Source organism: Penicillium odoratum (genome assembly GCF_028828045.1).
Source record: "Penicillium odoratum strain IBT 22623 chromosome Unknown utg000006l_segment0_segment0, whole genome shotgun sequence".
Classification (NCBI taxonomy): Eukaryota; Fungi; Ascomycota; class Eurotiomycetes; order Eurotiales; family Aspergillaceae; genus Penicillium; species Penicillium odoratum.
In genome coordinates, this window is record NW_026643148.1 from 4664968 (window position 1) to 4682410 (window position 17443).

At 49.1% G+C, this 17443-nt stretch overlaps 11 protein-coding genes across 11 annotated transcripts; 5 read left to right on the forward strand and 6 right to left on the reverse strand.

The window, feature by feature from the left end:
- Nucleotides 1–597: 597 nt before the first annotated feature.
- Nucleotides 598–2340, forward strand: N7520_010141 (uncharacterized protein; the record flags this gene model as incomplete). Its single annotated transcript, XM_057144075.1, has 6 exons — nt 598–731; nt 781–874; nt 934–1058; nt 1111–1269; nt 1323–1692; nt 1744–2340. The coding sequence occupies 6 exons, from the start codon at nt 598–600 to the stop codon at nt 2338–2340; spliced, it is 1479 nt and encodes a 492-aa protein (XP_056993363.1).
- A 204-nt stretch (nt 2341–2544) lies between these two features.
- Nucleotides 2545–2776, reverse strand: N7520_010142 (uncharacterized protein; the record flags this gene model as incomplete). The annotated part of the gene is made up of 2 exons (XM_057144076.1): nt 2545–2643; nt 2681–2776. 2 exons carry the CDS (start codon nt 2774–2776, stop codon nt 2545–2547), a joined length of 195 nt encoding a protein of 64 aa, XP_056993364.1.
- Nucleotides 2777–2838: 62 nt separating this feature from the next.
- N7520_010143 (uncharacterized protein) lies at nt 2839–3121 on the reverse strand (the record flags this gene model as incomplete). The annotated part of the gene is made up of 2 exons (XM_057144077.1): nt 2839–3086; nt 3118–3121. 2 exons carry the CDS (start codon nt 3119–3121, stop codon nt 2839–2841), a joined length of 252 nt encoding a protein of 83 aa, XP_056993365.1.
- A 181-nt stretch (nt 3122–3302) lies between these two features.
- On the reverse strand, nt 3303–4268 carry N7520_010144 (oxidoreductase, short-chain dehydrogenase/reductase family; the record flags this gene model as incomplete). The annotated part of the gene is made up of 3 exons (XM_057144078.1): nt 3303–3717; nt 3767–4081; nt 4153–4268. 3 exons carry the CDS (start codon nt 4266–4268, stop codon nt 3303–3305), a joined length of 846 nt encoding a protein of 281 aa, XP_056993366.1.
- A 697-nt stretch (nt 4269–4965) lies between these two features.
- On the forward strand, nt 4966–5689 carry N7520_010145 (superoxide dismutase; the record flags this gene model as incomplete). Its single annotated transcript, XM_057144079.1, has 3 exons — nt 4966–5004; nt 5050–5529; nt 5582–5689. 3 exons carry the CDS (start codon nt 4966–4968, stop codon nt 5687–5689), a joined length of 627 nt encoding a protein of 208 aa, XP_056993367.1.
- A 144-nt stretch (nt 5690–5833) lies between these two features.
- Nucleotides 5834–6362, reverse strand: N7520_010146 (uncharacterized protein; the record flags this gene model as incomplete). The annotated part of the gene is made up of 2 exons (XM_057144080.1): nt 5834–6056; nt 6106–6362. The coding sequence occupies 2 exons, from the start codon at nt 6360–6362 to the stop codon at nt 5834–5836; spliced, it is 480 nt and encodes a 159-aa protein (XP_056993368.1).
- Nucleotides 6363–6652: 290 nt separating this feature from the next.
- N7520_010147 (uncharacterized protein) lies at nt 6653–7042 on the reverse strand (the record flags this gene model as incomplete). Its single annotated transcript, XM_057144081.1, has 2 exons — nt 6653–6881; nt 6930–7042. The coding sequence occupies 2 exons, from the start codon at nt 7040–7042 to the stop codon at nt 6653–6655; spliced, it is 342 nt and encodes a 113-aa protein (XP_056993369.1).
- Nucleotides 7043–7377: 335 nt separating this feature from the next.
- On the forward strand, nt 7378–9093 carry N7520_010148 (TPR domain protein; the record flags this gene model as incomplete). Its single annotated transcript, XM_057144082.1, has 1 exon — nt 7378–9093. The coding sequence occupies one exon, from the start codon at nt 7378–7380 to the stop codon at nt 9091–9093; it is 1716 nt and encodes a 571-aa protein (XP_056993370.1).
- A 567-nt stretch (nt 9094–9660) lies between these two features.
- On the forward strand, nt 9661–11043 carry N7520_010149 (putative toxin biosynthesis protein; the record flags this gene model as incomplete). Its single annotated transcript, XM_057144083.1, has 3 exons — nt 9661–9994; nt 10050–10158; nt 10224–11043. 3 exons carry the CDS (start codon nt 9661–9663, stop codon nt 11041–11043), a joined length of 1263 nt encoding a protein of 420 aa, XP_056993371.1.
- A 433-nt stretch (nt 11044–11476) lies between these two features.
- N7520_010150 (glycoside hydrolase family 47 protein) lies at nt 11477–13168 on the reverse strand (the record flags this gene model as incomplete). The annotated part of the gene is made up of 4 exons (XM_057144084.1): nt 11477–11562; nt 11611–11785; nt 11833–12880; nt 12939–13168. The coding sequence occupies 4 exons, from the start codon at nt 13166–13168 to the stop codon at nt 11477–11479; spliced, it is 1539 nt and encodes a 512-aa protein (XP_056993372.1).
- Nucleotides 13169–14320: 1152 nt separating this feature from the next.
- On the forward strand, nt 14321–17039 carry N7520_010151 (histidine biosynthesis protein HIS4; the record flags this gene model as incomplete). Its single annotated transcript, XM_057144085.1, has 3 exons — nt 14321–15167; nt 15228–16787; nt 16840–17039. 3 exons carry the CDS (start codon nt 14321–14323, stop codon nt 17037–17039), a joined length of 2607 nt encoding a protein of 868 aa, XP_056993373.1.
- Nucleotides 17040–17443: the final 404 nt, after the last annotated feature.

The following is a 17443-nucleotide window of genomic DNA, read 5'->3' on the forward strand; positions in this document are numbered from 1 at the left end:
AACTCCTGACACAAATCAAATGAAAGGCGTAAGCGGATGCACTGGGTTTCAATCTCGGGGACATCGGGTTCTCTTCTTATCAATGATTCGCCCCCAGATAACCAAATCCACCAAATCCACCAAATCATCCAATCCGGGGCAGATTAGACTTCAGTTGCCGAACTCGTGGCTAAACTTGACCAATCATAGTATTAGAATTGCCGACTAGATACCATACTTTTCTACCTGGGGTTTAACCGAATTATCCCTTTGAATTTGCCGACCTTACGTGTTTTCCTACTTTCTATCATGGTGGCTGAGGCCAAATTCGTGTCTTGCTCGCGTATTATTTCCCGCGGGAAAGTCACGCTTGACTGATAGGGAATAATTTACGTAGTAAAGTGCTGGAATTTGCCACTTATCGTGATCTTATCTGTGAATTGTCTATCTTCTATACATTAACCCCAGCATCTTGGATTGGTAGTCCACATTATGACACCCTATCTTAGATTTAGAGATATCCTGACCGACAAACCTTAACAAACCTGGGGTATATAGTGGGATCCTTTCCTCGGATAATGATTTTATGCACATTGAATATACTATTTACTTTTCATCATGACTACTCTTAAGATGCCAGAGAAAACAGAATACATGGACAAGGAGATGCAAGACTCCAGTGTTGGAGAAGTTATGGAGTATCAAGCATCTCCTGAAGAGGAGCGTCGACTATTACAGAAGTTGGATTTATTGTGAGTTATCAATGCCAACAATGTTGTATACCAATGCTAATGGAACTAGTATGATTCCAATTATGGGCATCTGTTACATGCTTCAATACATGGATAAACTTGCCTTGAGTCAAGCTACTCTCCTCGGGCTCCGCGAAGACTTGGTAAGTCCTTCAATTCTAACTCAATTGGATATTCTCAGTCTCGTTACTAACATAAACAGGGCCTTGTTGGAAAACAATACACATGGTGCTCGGCAATTTTCTATTTTGGATATCTGGCCTGGGCTTACCCAACTTCTTACTTGATTGTGCGCCTTCCATTGGGGAAGTACCTCGCTGTATCAGTGTATGTTCCTGTCCACTAACCCCCTTGTATAATCTTCCTGACAGTCATCCAGGTTCCTTTGGGGTGGTATTCTCATGTGCCATGCAGCCGCCCAGAACTATGGTGGTCTCATAACTTGTCGATTCCTGCTGGGAATGGGTGAGGCGGCTGTCGCTCCCGGATTCGGTCTCATCACAGGAATGTTTTACAAGAGAGAAGAGCAACCAGCTCGGTATGTGAGCCATAAAAACTGAAAGTATAATCAGCAAACTAACTCTTCTTTAGCCAAGGTGCATGGTTCATCGGTAACTGCATTGCGAACCTCATCGGTGGTGTGATCGCATGGGGCATTGGCCAATGCTCTTCATCATTGGAAAGCTGGCGTCTGCTGTTCCTCGTCCTCGGTGCGATCACTTCCGGCTACTCCATCCTCCTCTTCTTCGTCCTCCCCGACTCGCCCGCGACAGCATCCTTCCTCACCGAGACCGAACGAGTAATTGCAGTGCAGCGGACCATGAAGAACAAGACAGGCACTGCTGAGGCCACAGAGGTGTTTGAATGGAAGCAAGTCCGAGAGGCTGCGTGTGACCCACAGGCATGGTGCCTGGTCCTGTACACATTCTGTGTCAACCTCGCCAACGGCGGACTTACTAGCGTATGTTGACCAAGCCCCTGACTTTTGAAAATATTGCTAACGTGGATGCAGTTCTCCGCTATCATCATTGCCGGATTTGGATACTCCGACTTCAAGTCCCTCTTGTTGCAGATGCCCATGGGTGCGTCTCAGCTAGTCTTCTTGGTCATCACCGCCGGAATCGCCACATACGTCCGATCATCGCGTCTCATCTGTATGTGCTTCAATGTGATCGTCGCAGTTATCGGTGTCGTTCTGATCTACACACTCGACGACACCCACAGAGTGGTCAAGTTGGTTGGTCTGGCTTTCGTTGCTGTTTTCGCCATCAACATTCCCCTCAGTCTGAGTATCGTCACCTCTAATGTTGCTGGTGCGACAAAGAGAAGTACTATCTCAGTTTCCATCTTTGCCGCATACTGTGTTGGCAACATCGTGGGTCCCCAATTCTTCTATGCCTCGCAAGAGCCAAAATACTCCAGCGGTATTGAGGCCTCTCTGTGTGGATTGGTAATTGGAGTCTTCTTCCTAGGAGTGCTATTTGTGTACTACATGTGGGAAAACAGAAGACGTAACTTGGTTGAGGGATCATCCGAGGTTGAGATTATCGCTGAAGAAGAGAAGCACAGGACCGACAAACAGATCCCTGGTTTCCGTTATACCCTATGATACACATGATTTTATTGCAGTTTATATTCCCACTATGAAATGAAGCTCCTGAATGGAACATTTACTTATACAGAATTCGATTCATAGTAAGCGCTCAGAAAAAATTCAGAACCAGCTGCGACACTCGCTAGTCACCTCCCCATCGTATTTCGGATGTAATGACCCGAAGATCCCAAGCTCATACATCCAAAATCAGGTATAGTCTCAGATAACGAAGTCCTTCCAGAATGCCTTGGCATCTTCGTTTGCATCGCCATATGCGCCCAGGCGTTCTTGGCATAAATTCTTCCAATCCACATCCATCTCCGTAAACCCAAAATAGGCAGGCACATATTCATACCAGATTAAAAATAAGCAACGTCAACCCTCCCGTCGATACATTGCATAGTTTTTGACATAACCGATCGAAGCTGCTGACGCACTTGAACGACTCCATCTGCGATGGTTATCTTTGTGGCTCCAATAAAGAAGGCCACGCGTCTTCGAGAATTTGACTATCTATCCGCTCGTTCCGAAGTATCGTCCGTCGCGATCGAACCCATCGTGTAAACCCCTTGGGACGGGTATTTCGGGGCAATTTGCTAGGTCCTTGAGTGGTTTGACTTCGACTTGCGTTTTTGGACCTTTGTCTGGGCGGTCTTCTAGGATCACATCGGATCCAATGCACCAGACCCCTCGTTTGGATGCCGTAAAATAGCTTGAGGTGGCTGGTGTAGTGGCATCAGATTTATTGTTCGAGGGTCTGGCTACAATGGATAAAGTCTTTGTCAAGCTCACTCATTGTGGATGGTGTATGATGGTTGATAGTTGGAAGAAGATGGAAATAATTCTCACCGCTACAATTATGTTTACATTAGCGGCGTGGCAGGGGTGTATCGACCATGTTTCTGTTTCAAAAAAAATTATAGAATTTGGGAAAACATCGACATCGCCTCACTCTCACGATTTTCTTAGATCTTTGTTTAGAGACGACCCTTCAGCACTGAACCGCCATCCGTCGTGATAACCGCTCCGTTCAAATGGCTCGAAGCCCGAGACGATAAGAATACGACTAGGCCCGCGATATCCTCAGGCCGACCCAAACGACCATTAGGCGAGTACTTCTCTAACTCCTTCATTCCGCCATTCAGCTCAATCAGGCCACTGGCCATCTTGGATGGGTAAAAGCCGGGTGCGATGGCATTGGTGAGAATATGCCGCGGTCCGAGCTCCACGGCCAGGTTCTTTGCCAGATGAATAGCCGCTGCTTTGGAGGCAGAGTAGCTTGGCGTGGCGTTTTCACCGATTGCACCAATCCCAATGCCGGCCACTGATGCGGTGATGATTACCCGGGATGGGTCTTCAATGGTGGCCTTGGCTGTTAGCAAGGGGGTGAGTCTGTAATTTGTCAATAAAGTCTCTATTGTGGTCAGATAGATGGACGAACTTTTGGATAGTGTAGAAAATGCTCTTCACATTCAGATCCATCACCTTGGAGAACATCTTCTCCGGGTGCGTATCGAACTTCTCACCCCACGTCGCGCCCGCGTTGGCAAACAGGAGATCGACATGATCGGTCGTCTTGCCAATTTCCGAAATAAGTCTGTCCAGGTCTTGCATGTTGGCACTGTCGGCTGGAACGGAAATAGCCTGGGCACCAGGCCGCTTATTAGGTAAGGCATTTAGCGCTGCGACGGCTTCATCGCAGGCCTGCTTCTTGCGAGAGGTGATGTACACCTTGGAGCACCCGGCTTGTAAAAGGCTGATCATTGATTAGTCCAAAAACTTCAATGTTTCCATGTTTGAACCCTCTCAAGTGGACCTAGAACGAACCCTGAGGCGGCATGCAGACCTAATCCACGCGATCCACCTGTTACGACAGCGACTTTGCCGTCGAGGGAGAAAATGCTCCCAAAATTGGAGAGTTGAACTTGATCGGCAGCTGACATTTTGCTTCGGTGTTTATGGAGAAAGAGAGAACTCTGATGTTTTAAGGGGTTTCAAGGTTGACATTCGAGCCGGGGTAGTTGCTGTATGTATATATGTCCTCGGAGCCGAGGCTCATTCCTCGGTGAAGAACCCCGCATATTCTATCCGAGTTAATAATCCATTTATCCAGATTTTAAGTTGATATTTGAACTAGTTGAATTTTAGCAGATTTGTTTATGAGATGAGTGATTAACTTCAATGGTACTTTTCATATTATTATGTATTGTTTAGTTAATAATAATCTAACCTAGTTAGTTACATGAATAACTTGGTTATGTATGCTTAGTAAGACTACACAAGATGTGTTTGATTATGTTTGCACCCAAGGTTTGTCAGCATCGTTGTCTAAGTTAGTTGACTATGGCAGACTTGAGTCTCCCATGTCCAGATTCCAGGACTCCCGAATCAGAGAGTTTACGAATCTACTACATAAATACAAACTTGGTGTATAATGACGTGCTCAAGTCCTGTACACAATGGATGATCCAAGACGAATCAAAGTGAGTGGATCAGTGGATCCTAGGAAATGTGCTCAATCTGTCTCAACAGAAGTATGGGACCTTGGTGGCCTTAAGAGGGGTACTTCACTTCAACTTGTCCTCTCCTACTGAAACATTTATTGAATCCCTACGTTTATTCACGTTTAAATCTTGAATTATGGCTCACACTCTCCCTTCCCTGCCCTATGGCTACGATGTAAGTCTTACAATGACTTTCACCAAGCACAGCTAACAATTCCAGGCCCTCGAGCCCATCATCTCCAAGCAGATCATGGAACTTCACCATCAAAAGCATCACCAAACCTATGTCAACAACCTCAATGCCGCCTTGGCAGCCCACGCTACTGCAACACAGACAAATGATGTCTCGGCCTTGATCTCCCTGCAGCAGAAAATCCGCTTCAACGGTGGCGGTCACATTAACCACTCCCTTTTCTGGAAGAATCTCAGTCCACCTGGCACACCTGGGAATGACCTTGCCAGTGCGGCACCGTTTCTGCGCGAAGCTATTATTTCGCGCTGGGGATCGGAAAAGGGATTCACTGATGCCTTCGGAGCTGCCTTGTTGGGAATCCAGGGAAGTGGATGGGGATGGCTGGTCAGTTCGGGAGGTCCGAAGGGACGGTTGGAGATTACCACCACAAAGGATCAAGATCCGGTGACTGGGGTTGATGTGCCGGTGTTTGGAGTGGATATGTGGGAACATGCTTACTACCTTCAGGTGAGTTTGTTGTGTTGGGATAGGTTTGACTCTACTGACATGATTCACGTAGTATCTTAACAACAAGGCTGGATATATTGAGGGAATCTGGAAGATTATCAACTGGGCAGAGGCCGAGAAGCGATACACTGCTGGCGTGCAAAACCCTCTCAAGCTGTGAGAATCTGTGTAACTCGTGTGGACGGAAGTGAATGGTTATACTGGGCTTTTGAAGAAACATCAATAAATTCAAGAATGCTATGAAAATCTGACTTGCACTCCGTACACCGGGTATGAATAAAAAATCGTGAAAGCCAAGACAGAATCAGTTGTATCCGACGATACCAATTCCCAGGATGGTCCCATCAGTCTCGCTCATGGTAAGCTGCCGACCCACGACTCCCTTCTCCGAGACGCCCAGGTCCAGCCTTTCGGGCAACTCAAACTCCACATTTGACTGCGACATTGGTGCATCCCTCGTAAAATCCAACTGGAATTGATGCAAGGGAGCAGTGGATGGTTTGTTGGCCGAGAGGTCTCCATATTTTCTAGAAAGGGGTCAGTATAGGCCAAGTTGGAATGAATTAAATCGCTTACTCAATTCGCATGTTCACTTGTCGACATCCACGCAATGTATGGTAGGTTTGTGCATCGTCAATCTGAAAAATGGCCTTGGTCTTGCGGCTGTGGGCCTCATCCTGGAAAAAGAGAGAATAGGACGACATGGAAGATGTCGAGGCGATAGAGTCAGGTGAGGTTGAGAGTGAAGCCTCCAAGGAATTCGAAGAGTTTTCGCGAGGGAAAAGCACGGCAATGGTGCCACCGATAGTCGGGCGGTTGCTGTCTCCGCACATGATGAATGATGAATGGACGAGTCTGAGAGAAAGCTGAAGTACTGTACAGATTTAAAGCAGTTGCGCGGGCAAGATATAATCATTCACTAAAGCAGAGGAAACAGGAAAGACAGGAACAGAAACAACCCTTATATAAGCCCATCACACCCCCAAGGTTGTGAGTGGAAACGAGCAAATAACGTGGAATCGTGGATCCGCTCAAATGCGCGCACTGTGGGGCCAAGTGGATCTCGAATCTTAATCTCCGCAATTTCCTCACACAAGACTATGCAGGTCAACAGGTCAACAGGTCAATTAGCGTCCACCATCAGCTGCTTCGACTTCAAAGAACTGATATACCCGGACTGCTGGGCAGTGCTTGGGCTCATCTGGGGAGCAGGAGCGGGTGTGGATGCCGTTGGCTGAGGTTGATGTAGAGTCCGGTGTGCATCAATCCAGCGATAAAGGAGAGCGGCCTGGGTTTCGCCTGGACCAAGGATCTGAGCCCAGCCAGGGAAAGCGGCCATGGTGTCTCCCTTGCTAGAAGAATGTCAGTTGATGAAACAAAGATCCCAAGATGTCTTGTACCTGATGTTGACGTGGATCCTATAGATCTTCTCGATGATTATGATGAATGTGAGCGACAGAATGATGCCGACGGTGATCTGCCAGCCAGGCACATTGATTGGGGGAGAAGACATGCTGAATGTCAGGTGAATGAAAATGTGAGGATGTGTTCTTCGGGTGTTGTACAGGTGGAAAAATGAAAGCTTCACGAGGTTTCACTAAGAATGGATTTCAGGTTCGAAAGAAGATTAGAACTGGAAGGGAAAATAGGAAGTCGATTTGGGGAAGTTTCAATGTCATGCTTTTCAATTCATGATTCCCTCGGGGAACAACGAACTTGAGGAAAGGAACGACCCTATACAACGACTTCCAGTCCCAGCATCAGGATTGGTTCTCAGTTGGCCCCACTATACCACTTTCCGCAGAGAACACCAATCTTCGCCCCATTGGGATAGCAACCCCTACCACAATGAGCAACCCGGATTCTACTGCCCAAATTTGGCATCAAACTAAAATTCCGTCTAGGGAGTCATCTTCTACAGAGTACTATAATTTGGGTCACTTTCATCGACCCGTCACAACTACCAGCCAAGATGCCCAGACTTGGTACAATCGCGGCCTGATCTGGGCCTACGCGTTCAATCACCAAGAGTCAGCCCGTTGTTTTGAACAGTGTATATTGTCAGATCCACTCTGTGCAATGGGATACTGGGGTTTGGCATTTTCCTTAGGTCCAAACTACAATAAACCATGGCAACTCTTTGACGGAGAGGATCTTTCAATCACCACAACGCGGGCGCATGGCGCCGTCATCGAGGCTAAGAACGCACTCAAGCATGTGCCAATGACCGCTGTGGAGAAATCCCTGATAGAGGCCCTGCAGTATCGGTATCCCCAGGCGAAACCTGTCACGGACTGCGCGGATTGGAACAGCCAGTATGCTAAAGCCATGGAATCTGTATACCAGGTCTTTCCGGATGATCTGGATGTCATTGCTCTCTACTGCGATGCGCTAATGAACCTAACTCCATGGGGTCTATGGGATCTGAAGACTGGTGGGCCTGTCCCTGGTGCTCGTACCCTGGAAGTGAAGCAGGCGCTCGATCGTGCATTGGAGCGCGAAGATGCCCTGCAACACCCCGGCCTCTTGCATTTGTATATCCATTTGATGGAAATGTCCCCTACGCCGGAGCGCGCACTCCCAATTGCAGACAATCTGCGAGGTCTTGTTCCTGACGCTGGCCACTTGGAACATATGCCGACCCACTTGGACATTCTCTGCGGTGACTACCGTCGAGCGATCGCGTCGAATACCTCTGCGATTCGTGCGGATGAGAAGTTCCTGGCTAATCAAACTTTGGGCCATTTTTACCATCTTTATCGCGCTCATGATTATCATTTCCGGATGTATGCAGCCATGCTGGGTGGCCAGTCCAAGATTGCTCTCAACACTGCCACAGAGCTGGCAGATTCTCTCACCGAGGATCTCCTGTGTGTTGAATCACCTCCTCTCGCTGATTGGCTTGAAGGATTTTTCGCCATGCGAGTACACCCTCTTGTCCGATTTGGTCGTTGGGATGATATCATTGCCTTGCAATTCCCTGCGAATCGATCACTCTACTGCGTGACCACAGCTATGATCCACTATGCAAAGGGGGTGGCATACGCAGCTACGAACCGAATTGAAGAGGCAAGAAAAGAACAAGAGCACTTCTTCTCCGCCGTCAAACAGGTTCCCTCTTCTCGAACTATCTTTAACAACACTGGCGTGGACATTCTCGGTGTTGCCGCCCCTATGCTGGAAGGCGAGATCTTATACCGCTGTGGAGAATACGATGCGGCGTTTTCTAGTCTCCAGATTGCCATTGACCGGGATGACAATCTTCCTTATGATGAGCCTTGGGGCTGGATGCAGCCCACTCGGCACGCTCTGGGGGCTTTGCTTCTCGAGCAGGGCCGGATTGAGGAGGCAGCTAATATTTACGCGGCTGATCTTGGAATTGACCAGGCTCTGCCTCGTGCCTTGAGACATCCGAATAACGTGTGGGCTCTACATGGATATCACGAGTGTCTCAATAGGCTGGGGAGGTCCGCGGAAGCTCGCATCCTGGAGCCGCAATTGCGCCTCGCTTTGGCCATGGCCGACCTGCCTATTCGTGCATCATGCTTCTGCCGGTTTAGATAGCCAAGTCGTCTCCACAAAACGATATACTACGTGGGATATTATAAAACACAAGTTTGGGGCAGTCATCCTCATCACACTTCGCGATTCATACTAGATACATTGGAACCCGTCTATTGAATGATGCTTTTCTCATTCCTCCATCTAATCACATCTCGTAATCTCGACATTGATTGCAAAGAGCTGGAATGGGAATTTGGTACGTGGGGGGGATTCGAGGATGGATTCAGCAGTGGTGACCTGATCCGGAGGTGCTAGAGGTGCTAAATACTCCATTTTACCTTCAGTTTGTCTCATTGCAAGGTCATGAGCTTCGTCTTACAGTATTGTAAATGTGGGTTTGTACAGTGTATTTAATTTAACAAGTATCAATTACCTAATCATTGATCTTACTAACTTAACCATGCAACTGTACTCTGTCACCGCATTGAAATGGCCCCCAATGCCAAATCGCACTATACTGCGGGGTTTACGGTCTTTTGTCAGTGTAAGCCGAGGCTATATCGAAAGCGTTAAAGCAGAGCCTTACACGGTTTATGGAGCTTCAAAGCTCTTCATTCTTCTTCAACCATGTCTTCAACCTTCACAGTCATCGAGCATGTAATGCCCGGTCAGCATATTAGAGAATACCCACACAGTATCAAGGGTAAACAAGAAACTCCCCTTCAGCTTGCCATAAAACAATATATTCCGCTCGATCGACCCACGCCCATCCCTGATAATGCGATCACCATCATCGGGTCTCCGGGCAACGGTTCCCCAAAGGAAATCTACGAACCTCTCTGGGAGGATCTGTATACGGAATTGAAGAAGAAGGGAATTCCGCTACGCGCTATCTGGATCGCAGATATTTCAAACCAGGGAGCAAGCGGAACCCTTAATGAACATGTCCAGGGTGACCAGAGTATGTTCTAGTGAGGGAGCTTGAAAAGAATCAATGGCTAATACAGATAACAAAGCAAACTGGTATGATCACTCTCGTGATCTCCTCCATATGGTCAATCAGTTTCGCGACGAGATGCCTCGACCGATAATCGGTGTCGCACATAGTATGGGCTGCGCCCAACTGTACGTCGTACCTCTCACTTTTGCAATATCGAATGCACGATAAAGGGCTCTGACCAACAAAATAGTGTTAACTTATCAGTTATTCATCCGCGTCTTCTCTCGACTCTCATCTTGTTTGAGCCTGTTATTCTTGACGACTCCTTCAAAGGACCCGGGGGACCTAACCCAGGCTTCCTATCTAGTCGCCGCCGAGATCTCTGGCCTAGCGCTGAGAAGGCTAAGGAGTCTTTATCCAAAGGCCTCAAAACATGGGACCCTCGTGTGCAGGAATTGTACCTTAAATATGGCCTTCGCAAGGTCCCTACTGCTATCTACCCAGATTCTACTGTCGGTCCTGAGGCCGTGACATTGACGACAACAAAACATCAGGAATCCTGGAATTACTTTACACCCAATCTTGAGCCCGAAAATTTGGACAGATTACTACTACCTGATTGGGATGTTACGAAGGAACGTCCTTATCTCTTTTCTCGCCCAGAAGGCTGGTCTGCCATGAGGAACCTGGCGTTCCTAAGGCCAACTGTGCAGTGGGTTTTCGGTGAGAAGAGTTATCTTTCTTCGCTCGATTCACAAGATGCGAAGATGCAGGTCACTGGGTCTGGAGTTGGCGGTAGTGGTGGAGTCCAGGCTGGGGCCGTGGAAAAGGCCGTTCTGAAGAATGGATCGCATACGCTTGTGTTTGAGAACGTGAATTGGTGTGCAGAAACTGCGGCTATGTGGATTCAGAAGTGGTTTGCAGGATGGCTAGCGGATGAGAAGTTTTGGTCCGAATATCAGAGTCGACACTCGGATGGGGAGATGCTTCGATTGTCGAAGGAGGCGATTGCGGTTGCGAAAATTCCAACTGGAACGGAGAGGGGCAAGCTACCGAAGGGCAAACTGTAAAGGTCTGTGTTCCTGCCATGGCTTCCAAGGTTTTATAAACACTGAGGACGATATTGGTACCTAGTAGGTAGCATATATATCAATATTGACTATATGAATCTTGGAATGAAGATGGCATTACCTGGGCATGAGAGATCGACAAATGAACGTGAAAAGGGAAACGGCCTATGAAAATGAAAGAATGAGGAAGAGGGCCTGTGTAATTAATTCTACGATTCATCTAATTTTCATTTTTTTCTTTCCATTTGGATGTTCAGTCTGCTTCATTTTGTATGGACTGATTTTGTACGGATTATTGTGGATTGTTTTTGTATGCTATGTCTACGAATGGACTTCATGTTTTCTCCTGTGATATCAAGAGAAATAAAATATTGATCATACTCATTCAAGCTTATACCTAATTCCTATTTACTAGAGCCTGGTGACGAAGATGCTAGGTATGCTTCACACGCATGGGATGAGCTTCGGTATTGAACACGAAAGTGTTCTTGTCACCTTTCTGGACCTGCCATTCGGCCTCTGTGATTGCGTTAGCATTAATTCTTCCTTTCTGAGCGGTGAGTCTACCTTCAGCATGAGTCAGGTACGAGTATTTTAGAACCTCGGCAAACAGGAAGCTCTCCTGGTTGTCGACCTTGGAGCCGCCATGGGCCGCGTTCACATTGGTGACGGCTGCAAAGCCCGAGTCGGTGCGACAGGTAGCATTAATACCCACAAATGCATTCCACACCCAGTCGCGATACTATCCTGGTCAGTGGATGTGATAAAATCTTCTTGGGCTGAACTTACGATGGTTTTTCCAGTCACACGGTAGGCGTAGTAGAAGCTCTCAATCACCTCCGGTCGCAAAACGTAGTAACCACTGTTGATATAAAAACCGGCTTTTTCGTAGAAAGCCTTCTGGCTACTTGGCACTTGTTTAGGGTCCCAGCCCCAAGATTCTGGGCCAACTTGTGTCAGAGTCGAGTTATAGGTAGCCTCGCAGCCATGAACAAGTTCCAGGCCAAAGTCGATAAAATCCTGACGACCCAGCACGCTCCCGCCGAGAAGAAAGCTGCCGCCGTCAAAACAGGTCAAGTGCTGCGAGCTAAGATCATAGTTGCCGTTGTTGTACGAAGACAGGAACGTCAGCTCCGGGCGGGACTGCGGGTGTGACGCCAGGTGTTTGATGGTCGACTCAGCGGCAAGAACCCAGCGGTCCTTGTATGTCTCGAACCGCTTAGGGTCGTACACGTACATTTTGATCAGATACTCGTAGAACGAGTCGTCGCCTCCATTCCAACTGACTGCGCCATCGGTGAATTCTCCATTATCGAGGCTGATGTGACTACCCACGAGGCCAGGGAACGGCTCCGTGCTGGTCGGCTGAGGGTTCAACAAGTACGACTCGGCCTTTTGGCTAAGATTCGCATACTGGTCGTCACCCGTCAGGTCAGACAAACGCGTCCATTCCAGTACCAGGGTACCAGTCACGGCGAGACCATTGGTTGTAGCCCCATCATTTCCTTGGGAGGTGATGTTGATGCCGTTGTAGGGAACACCTGACGGGGTGTCAAAGGCGAATTTGAGCACGTCGCCCAGATTCTTGGACTGCGTGAGCAATGCATCCACGCGGGCCGTATCGGTCACCAGATTTGCAGCTGGGCCGGTTAACAAATCATAGCCGGACAACATGCCAGCCAGATAGCGAATTGTCGTCTCAAACAAGCTGACCTGGTCCGAGGTCTGGCTGTAATCAATTCCGGCGATGTGTTCCAAGATGGTATTGACCGCATCTTTGTTACCCATGATAATGGCGGTTGAAAGTGCATCGACCGCGGATGCACCCCATCCATTCCTGTGAAATGCGGTTCATTTCGGCCCTTGTGTTCAAAATGGCCCGGAAAGATGCTTACCTCGAATCTGCGTTACCATTGGTCACCGGGCGCAACTCATCGTGCGGAAAAGCATATTTCATGTATCCGTTCCAAGCATGTTGAAAGGCCTCCTTGACAGCATCAGCTTTCTCTTGGTTTGTCGACGCGGACGCGCTCAAGACAGCCTCGGTGTCTTGGTAGGGTTGTGGATAAGCAGTGGTGGATCCCACCAAGCCCAGAGCCACTAAAGATAACAGTGTGGCGCGCATAGTTTGGTTGGGAGCCGTTCAGTCCAAAGGAGTGTTTAATATTGATATATACAGCAAAAGTAAACTCTTTAACAATAAAACTGCTTGTAGGGGGTAAAGAGGGTTAAAGAAGGAACTCCGGCAGCGAGGGGACAATGCGACTATTAAGAGGATTTGAGGTATGAAGAGTGGGGAAATCTAATGGCAAACGAGGAAACTGGGGCGTCAATGGTCACACTCGTTCCTGCACAGTTTCACCATATAATTGTAGTTAAATATCCGTGGATTCCACTCCAGGGGTTCGCAAGGGCAAGGATTTCCCCCCTTTTGCTTGCTGTTTTGGAGGAATGCTGAAGCACTGAGACCGACGATCCCGGATCCATTGCAAATTCCGATGATCGTCTATTTCGGCCCTGTAACTAGTCAAGATCATAACTGATTGATCAGCTCATCCGCCCAGGTGATGCTGGATTCCAATTTCAGGGTTTTGGGCACTCCCAAAGAGGAATGGATCCCCTCGGTGGCTGAAGGGGAAAAAGGAAGCTCATGCACTCGCACTGACAGCCAAGAAAGATCCAAGCCTTCCTCTCAGGTGAAGCTTAAGGTCCGAAACACTGCACCATGTTGCTGAATCAGGGAGATCATCATCCACAGACATTTCCCCGCAAAATGATGCATGTCTTGGCAGCGTTTGCGTTTAAGGGATATTCGGATGACTCGCATAGATCATGAACGTGGTCTGAGATCTGAGATCAGTATTTAGCGACATCAATACAAGGGCCCTACAGATGAGCCACAAGGCTCTTCTCCGGCAAAGCGAATAACCTTGGATGAAGTCTGCATTGGCCTTCTGACCGGCTAAATGAAGTCCATGAAGTAGAGACTGAGTCATCCACAATAACATCAAAGATCAATGATATAGCAATTGGGATTCTCCGTATAAAATAGGATATATGCTATATGCCATATATGAGTCATACGTTCATATAGTGAACTGGGTTAATAAGGATGAATCAGCGGATGCGGGGGGTTTGAACCAGTCAGAGAAAGAAAAAAAACTATTTGATGACACCAAGTCATCTGTCATCCACCCTCCACCTCTCTTAGGGGATTTCAATCTTGGAGATCTCTTCTTCTCCTTCTCCCTTTCTGTTTACACTAACACAATTCACCATGGCTACGCCATTCCTAATCTCCTACCCCTCCACCCCCACCTCGGGTCTTTCACTCAAGCAGATCGCCTACTTCGGGCGGGTGCTGGTGAAGGTCTCCGATCTCGCCGAAGCAGAGAAGTTCCTACGTGAACACTTCCGTCACCTCGATGTCTACGTAGACGCTACTGCCGTTTCCTCTACTGGCGATCTTGTCGATATTCTCAACGCTGGTGCCGCTAAGATCTTCATCACCCTCGAGCAATTGACCGCGCTCTCCCAAGAACAGTCCGTTCCTTCATCACGATTGGTGGTCTACGCCCCCTCCAACGATAAATTGGACTCTTTCCAGCAATGGATCGCTGCCAATGCCTCCGAGCGCAATGATGCCAGCGTCTGCACCGAGCCTGCCGCCGCGACCACCGCCGCCACAAAATTGAACATCAGCTCCGATTCCCCCCGTCTCTACGTCTCCTACAATGATCAGGCTGTTGCCGAGGATTCTGTGAACCAGATCACTCAGCAGGGCGCCATTGCCATCATCCCCTCGCAGACGTTGACCGTCGAGCGGGATGCGGCGGGTCAGCTTTCTGCCGCCAAGCTTCTGGTTTCGCGCGCTGTCACAGACCAGTCCAATGGTCTGTATGCCACATCAGTTACCGATGAGCGGGGCGCTTGTCTTGGTTTTGTCTGGAGCAGTGACGAGAGCATTGCTGAGGCCCTTCGGACCGGCACCGGTGTCTACCAGAGCCGCAAGCGTGGACTTTGGTACAAGGGCCAATCGAGCGGTGATGTGCAAGAATTGATCCGCTTGGGCTATGACTGCGATGCCGACTGCTTGGTCTTTGTTGTGAAGCAGATCGGGCGAGGTATGACTTGATTTCCTGATCTCTGAGAAGTCAATTGCTAACTGCGGTGACTTGTTCTAGGCTTCTGCCACCTGGGTACCGAAACTTGCTTTGGCCCAGCTACCGGTCTGTCGCGTCTTCAGAAGACCCTCCTGGAGCGCAAGGCCGATGCCCCTGCCGGCTCGTACACCGCTCGCCTGTTCAATGAACCCAAGCTTGTCTCGGCCAAGATTATGGAGGAGGCGGAGGAACTCTGCCAGGCAACAACCAAGGAGGACATCGCCTTTGAGGCGGCTGACCTCCTGTACTTTGCCCTGACTAAGTGTACCGCCGCTGGTGTCACTCTCGAAGACATTGAGCGTAACCTAGACCTCAAGAGCTTGAAGGTGAAGCGGAGAAAGGGTGACGCCAAGGGACCCTGGGCCGAGAAGGCCGGTCTGGCTGCTCCCAAGGCCGCGCCTGCTCCTGCCCCTACCCCTGCTCCCGCTCCCGTGGAAGATCGCTCGCGGATCGAGATGAAGCGTGTTATCACCGCGTCGACCCCCGCCGCCGAGGTCAGAGAGTACCTCAACCGCCCCGCCCAGAAGTCCAATGACGCCATTGTTGCCCTTGTGAAGCCTATCGTCCAGGATGTTCGTGAGAACGGTGACGCTGGCGTGCTCAAGTACACCCACAAGTTTGAGAAGGCCACATCGCTGACCTCTCCTGTTATTCACGCTCCATTCGCCCCCGAACTCATGAAGCTCAGCCCCGATGTCCAGGAGGCCCTTGATATTTCCATTGGCAACATTGAACGCTTCCACTCTGCGCAGAAGAGCAGCAACGATGCTCTCAGTATGGAGACTATGCCTGGTGTGGTCTGCTCTCGCTTCTCTCGCCCCATTGAGCGCGTTGGTCTGTACATTCCCGGTGGTACCGCTGTCCTACCCTCGACCGCTATGATGCTGGGTGTGCCCGCCATGGTGGCGGGTTGTCAGAAGATTATCCTAGCCTCGCCTCCCCGTGCCGATGGCAGCATCTCCCCGGAGATCGTCTACGTTGCGCACAAGGTTGGTGCGGAGAGCATCGTCCTGGCTGGTGGTGCTCAGGCCGTGGCCGCCATGGCCTACGGTACCGAGAGCATCAGCAAGGTTGACAAGATCCTGGGTCCCGGTAACCAGTTTGTGACCGCCGCCAAGATGCTTGTGTCCAACGACACTTCCGCCGGTGTTAGCATTGATATGCCCGCTGGTCCCAGTGAGGTTCTTGTCATTGCTGACTCGACTGCCAACCCAGCCTTTGTCGCCTCTGACTTGCTCAGCCAGGCCGAGCACGGTGTTGATTCCCAGGTCATTCTCATTGCCATTGACCTGAATGAGGAGCAGCTGCAAGCTATTGAGGACGAAGTCGATGCACAGGCCCGCGCTCTGCCTCGCATGGACATCGTCCGCGGCTCCTTAGCCCACTCCTTCACCCTTGTAGTCAAGGATGTGAACGAGGCCATGGCTCTGAGCAACGATTACGCTCCTGAGCACTTGATCTTGCAGGTTGATGGTGCCGAGGCTCTTGTTGAGCAGGTTCAGAACGCCGGTAGTGTCTTCATTGGCCCCTGGACCCCCGAAAGTGTCGGCGACTACTCCGCCGGTGTTAACCACTCCCTGCGTAAGTTTTATCCCCGTTCCTCCCAAGATCCATTAATTAACAATATAAATAGCTACCTACGGTTACGCTAAGCAGTACTCCGGTGTCAACCTTGGTTCTTTCCTGAAGCACATCACCAGCTCCAACCTGACCGCTGACGGTCTGTTGTCTCTGGCGAAGACTGTCGAGACTCTGGCGGCTGTCGAGGGACTGGATGCGCACAAGCGGGCTGTCAGTATTCGTGTTGCACAGATGAAGAAGGACCGCTCGTGATATGTTGATTCCATACAAAAGACAGTTCAACCAATCATGAGGAATGCGCGATGATTCTTTAGAAATAGTCAAAATAGCGAGACAAAAAGACCCATCAACTGTGGAGTAATTGAATTTATGAATATGAAGCCTTACGTTGAAAAATTTTCTACTTTTGTGGTCCTTTAATTGGGTAAGGGCATTTGTCATTTGAAATATAGAGATCGTGAGAGGCTGGAGTTCGCGAGACTAACGGCGGGACGAGCGGTGATATCACTGTTCACATAGTTTATCAAAAAGAATATTATAAAATGACCGAACACCTTTTCAATCGATTGCTAGCAGAAACTAGCACGGTATCATATGTAGGAGGAAACCCCCAAATGCAAAATTATCAAGCCTTTTGGGCACCAAAACGCAAAAGA